Below are 5,467 nucleotides of genomic sequence, written 5' to 3'. Positions count from 1 at the left end.
CTGTATAAGATGTTTGGGCTGCCCCATTCTTCCTGTGCTTTTGCCTTTAAATGCCATTGCCCTTTCTGCCTAAAATAGAAGTACCAAAGATGGCCAAAAACAGACCAGTGGGCCATATTCCAAAGGCAGTGTGGTCTGGAGAGGATGAATGAAGAACATCCTTCCCCACTTTCACACCATGCCAAAGACACTGTTTCACTTTCCACCTTTAAGAAACAACAGACAATTCAGAAGGAATTCTCGAGTTTATTCGCAGAGTGAGAAGGAAGGGAATCTTCAAGGTGAGTTGTGGTTTCAGAAACTTTATTGATTTTCAATCCTACTCTGCAGTCCTATTAGACAATCCTACTCTAACCCTAACCCTTACCTTAACCCTAATCCTTATCCTTATCCTTATCCTTATCCTTATCCTTATCCTTATCCTTATCCTTATCCTTATCCTTATCCTTATCCTTATCCTTATCCTTATCCTTATCCTTATCCTTATCCTTATCCTTATCCTTATCCTTAATCTAATCCTAATCCTAATCCTTATCCTAATCCTAATCCTAACCTACAATCCTACTCTAAACTGATTGAGGAATAAATGGTCCTGATGTGATTGTCACATTCTTGTCTCCTTCCTCTTCTTCACTGAAACAATCAGTGGCACCAGGCTGGACGCAGGCTCAGCAAATCTTACAAATGGATGCTGCCCAAAGGGAAAAAAAACCAGATCAACAAAAAACAATGAACCATGACTTTCCAAGCTCAGTGCTTCACAGGGTTCCTCCTGCTCCTAGAAGGATGCAGGAAGAGGAACAATGGGACTGTCTACACCTCCATCTTTATGTGCAGACTTTGCCATCACAGGCAAACCTGGCCACGAATCCCACTCATCCATTTATACAGGTGTCTTCATCTTGCTGAGATTTTAGCCCTGCCAGTGCTCTAGAAATGGCGCTTTCTGTCCTTGGAGTTTCTTCTTTTCAGGAAACTCCATTGGTTCCTCTCTTTGAAAGACAGGCAGTGTGCTGATTGCCACAGGGACAGAAAGCAGTGTCTGCCTTTCCATGCCCTGCCCCTCGTGTGCTGGATGGCACCTTCCTTCCCAGCAGGGCCAGCCCAGTGGCACTGGGCCCTGCAGTTCCCTCTCTGCCACACAACCTGGCAGCAACCCTGGCACAGTTCCTGTCTGCTTGAGCGTGCCAGGCAGCAGATGGGGCTGGGACAAGTCCCTCCCAGCTGTCCCTATTTTCATGGGAGAAACCTCTGAGGGTGGGCTGGGGGGCACAAACCAGGGCCCCTCAGAGGCTCACAGTGAGCCCCCACAGCCCCTCCTGCCCACAGCCAAATCTCTGACCCCTAGGCTGGGACTGGCTTCCTTGGGTTCCTCCACCACCATTTCATGTCTCTGTACCCTGCATTGCTCTACTTCAATTCTTTTGCCATTACATAAAACTGAACACCCCACCAAATTACAAAAGAGGGTGACAGAAACAGCCAGAGGACCTCTCTGACTCAGGAAATGCAGAGAGAGGTGGGGTTGCTCAGTTTTGTCAAGAACAGGCCCCAGGGCGACTTTATTGCCACTTTCCAAAACTTCAGAGTGGCTTTGAGGAAAGTGGAGGACATCTTTTTTAACAGAGCCAGTTACAATAGGATGTGGGTGAATATTTTTTAACACAAATAGGATCTAATCAGAACTTGTTTACTCGGAGCATGGTGTGACCCTGGCACAGCTTGCCCCAAGAGGTTGTAGGTGCCCCATCCCTGCAACCATTTCGGCTCCAGTGGGAAAGGGCTCTGAGAAACTTGATGTCTTTAAAGATGTCCCTGCTCATTGCAGGACACTTGCACCAGAGGACATTTGCAGGGCCCTGCCAGCCCAGCCCAGTCTAGGATTCCTCACTGTTTTCATTTGAAGAGCACCAAGAGTGGAGGTGAGGAGGAAGGGGGCTCATCTGCTGCCTTGGGCGTGAGTGGAGGAGGAGCCCATCCCTCAGAGCCTGTTTCACCTGCAGCCCCTTCACATGTTACCTGCAGGAGCTCCTTGGCAGACCAGCGCCGCGCCTCGTCTCTCTGCAGGCAGCAGCTCAGGAAGTCACGCAGGCAAGATGAAAATAGGTTGGGCTGCTGCAGCTTTTGTCTTCCTCCTGTGGCTATCAGGAGTTGGGGCTGGGGAAAAAGGAGACACCAGGCTCCACCTGCTTCTTTCCCATCTGTCACTGCTCTCCCAGATCCCACTGATTAAGCTCCACTCTGCAGTGGCAGTTTCTGCCCTTGCAGAGACCCAGAGATGACTTTCCTTTACCAAGCGAAAAACCCAAACCCTGATGCAGCCACAGCCTCTCCAACATCTCACAGATCTTGCCTTGGCAGCTGATTTCATTGCCTGACCTAATTAGTGGGAACTACATCAGCACAAGCACATTTCCTTCCCTGACGATTCATACCAGCTTGAGAGGCTTTTTGGAAGAAGGACTTTGCTATACTAACTCTACTGTATCCAAGGGTCAGTACATGGAAAGTATTTCTGCAGTGCTTCTTGGTCCCTTAAGCAACGCTGCCACAAAACAAACCTAATCAAGCTTTTTGCTTTGTTCTTGAAAACAATGGGAATTGGAGGGAAAGAAAGGAAATCCACCAGGTATTCCTCAGGTAAGGAAACAAATCTTTGGAATCTCATCTTCAACACAGACACATTATGATCCATGCACAAATATACTGGGATGAAAACGCCTGCTTGGACACACAGGAGCCACTTGCAGCTCTGTTTCTCAGCAGTCTGAAAATTTCTGCTTTCCTTACATGGAAAAGAAAAACCTTTCATGGTCAAATCAGAAGGAGAGGTTCCATCCCTACGGTCACCCTCGACTCATTTGGCTACTCAAGTCAATGCATGAATGGTAGGACCATCCCAGAAAGTGCCAGGAAACAAATGGGAGGTTTTGGCAGGCTCTCCACATCACCAGGCTCTGGCTTGGTGACGTGCAGAATGTGGCTTGGGCTGGGAGAGAAACACGGTCACTGAGTGTTTCAGCAGCACTGCACAAGAAGCAGAAGAGACTCTGTGGCCTTTACACCCTCATGCCCGGGTTTCAGGCACGTTTCCCAGTGAGAAGAAACTGCACAGGGGGTTAAGTTCCTCTCTAAAAACCAGTGCCTTAGCAACTTTCATGTGTTTGGCCTTCTTTTCTTCATTTCTGGAAATGTAACACCAGTTCTGAGAGGCTTGCCTTGTAGTTTTAGGGGCATCTTCACAGACAGACAAGTGGGAACAACTTGAAACCCAAAGCAAATGTTGCCTGAGAAGAGCTGGGGAGTGTTTGCCTGTGGTGAGGCTTGAGCTGTCTGGCAATCCCTTTCCATGATGTGCAGAAACATCCAGCTGCTCCCCAGAACTCAGTCCCTCTGGGCACGCAGGCCTCTGGAAACACCTGACAATTCCAGCCTTTCTCCTGCTCAAGAGCATCTAACCTAAGCTGAGCTCCAGTTTCTTCAGCAAGGCCAAGGATGCTCACTTCCATGCAGCTGACAGTGTCCATGGAGCTCAGCAGGTCTTTCTGATACTCCTCAGGCCAAGGAATTATAGTGTAGATTGGCAAGACATCAGCTGATCATTATCCAGTGTGGTTCATGTGGAACCAAGCTCTAACACGCTGACAAGTCAGAGGGAGAGAGCTCATTCTGCTTTTGCAAGATGGTATTTAGAAACATAAGACACCAACGTGGAACTATTCAAACCTCAACTTGCAGAATCCATCTCAAATAGACAAAAAGAACAATGGCAAGAGGCCTTGGAGTCTCCATAAAAATGCCCACCACTGTCATGATAACTCTGTGCTCATGGCACTGAAATAGATGGTGACCAAAGAGACTTTGCTATTATCCTCTTCAACCCAAAGGAGAATTTCAAAGCCAGAAATGGCAATGCACTCCCCTTGTGTACAAATAATTTATGCGGCTTTCTGTCCTTTTCCCACATCACCAGAGGTGAGAAAGAGGGTTTTATCCTGACTCTCAGCTGAGCTCAGCCACTGGCCATGGTGGGGAGCTGGAGCCCTCCCTGTCATTATAACACTGCAGGCCAGGGATGGCCCTGCTCCTGAGGTAAAGAAACACAGCACCGGTGTCAACTGCCCACGCTGGATCCCAGCCCAGGCACCTGCCTGCAAGCTCATCAACTTGTTAAAGTACCCAGAAACAGCCAAGGGTTTGGCAAACAATTCTAACTGCAGTCGGAGAAAAACACATCCAAAACTTATCCAGGCCACCCACACACGTGACTGAACAATGTACAGATGACTTGAAAGCCTGAAAGTTTCAACAACCACAGGATTTGGAAAAGATGCTACAGAATGGAAGAGAAGAGCTGGATTTAAAAAATGAAAAAGCAAGCAGAACTGCTTGGGCATTGCTTTGGTAGTAGGTTTTTTTCTCTTTTCCTTTTTTGTTTACTTTTCTTTTTCCTTTTTTCCTATGTTTTCTATAAAATTGAAACTGGGAAGGTCTAATCTCTGTTTCTCAGGATATTTATTACATGTCTACCCTGTACACTGAAAAATTCTTGTCCTTCAGAAACAGAGTTCCAGCATTGTTCAAAAAACATGTGAGAAATGTCAGGCACGGCTGGAGGGCAAAATGGCAGGTTTCTGAACTGGTTAGGTTTCTGAACTGCCACTTCCCTTTCTGATACAACCAAAGCTACAGCAGATGCTGATGTGCTGCAGGGGCATTTTTAGAAGGGGACCTCGGTGGAAGTGGTGCCAGCAGATGGCAATGGGATTTTGTCCAATGGCACACAGAACATGGGACAGGTGAGAAAGACAGTGGGATCAGTGAGTATTTGCACCTTACCAAGACAGGAGTTGCATTCCAGGAAGGAACTTCTTGTTCCACCATTTCGATGCCCACAATTCCCAAAGACCATATGTCCACTTTGGGGCCACATGGTTGACCTGTCACCACTTCAGGCGCCAGCCACCCAGCAGCGCCGGCCACGGAGCTCCGTCTGCCCTGCTCAGGGCTGAGCTGAGCAAAGAGGCCAAAGTCAGCTGTGGAGAAAAAAACAAACCGTGAAAGCCAGCTCCAATTAGGAAACCAAGCAAAAGAATTCCCCACTCTCAGGCTAAGAATGTGCTGTTGAATCTCCTGGAGAACTGTCCACACTCGATTTCCTTGGGGCTTTAGCCAAGGGAGTATGGAATTGGCCACTTCCAAAAAAACCCAGGTTTCTTAATGCTGCTCACAGCAGTGGACTTTAGTCCCCTGAAGCTTTAGATTGTAGATCCCTCTGTCTAGAAGGGACACACACAGAGCAAGGCCACTCTTGACTGCTTGTGGTTCCTTATACCTCTGTGCACGTTGCAACTGTGCCCTCAGCTCGCAGCAGGGGTCCCTGCACTGCCACCAGCAGCATTTTTGGGGAGATGGCAGTCACTCCAAGCAGCCCCACACCCACATCCCTGGAACGCTGCACCTGACC

The 5,467-nt window shown here is 48.2% G+C and overlaps 1 protein-coding gene across 1 annotated transcript; it reads right to left on the bottom strand.

Moving 5' to 3' along the window:
- Positions 1-226: 226 nt before the first annotated feature.
- Positions 227-5,030, bottom strand: LOC134434628 (serine/threonine-protein kinase PAK 3-like). The gene is made up of 3 exons (XM_063183283.1): positions 4,840-5,030; positions 2,020-2,157; positions 227-691 (listed from the first exon to the last, which is right to left on the bottom strand). The coding sequence occupies exons 1-3, from the start codon at positions 4,882-4,884 to the stop codon at positions 605-607; spliced, it is 270 nt and encodes an 89-aa protein (XP_063039353.1). The 5' UTR covers positions 4,885-5,030; the 3' UTR covers positions 227-604.
- Positions 5,031-5,467: the final 437 nt, after the last annotated feature.

The sequence above is a fragment of the Melospiza melodia genome, unplaced genomic scaffold (genome assembly GCF_035770615.1).
Source record: "Melospiza melodia melodia isolate bMelMel2 unplaced genomic scaffold, bMelMel2.pri scaffold_45, whole genome shotgun sequence".
Classification (NCBI taxonomy): domain Eukaryota; kingdom Metazoa; phylum Chordata; class Aves; order Passeriformes; family Passerellidae; genus Melospiza; species Melospiza melodia.
The sequence above is the reverse complement of the archived record's forward strand: the minus strand, read 5'-3'. Positions and strand labels throughout refer to the sequence as shown.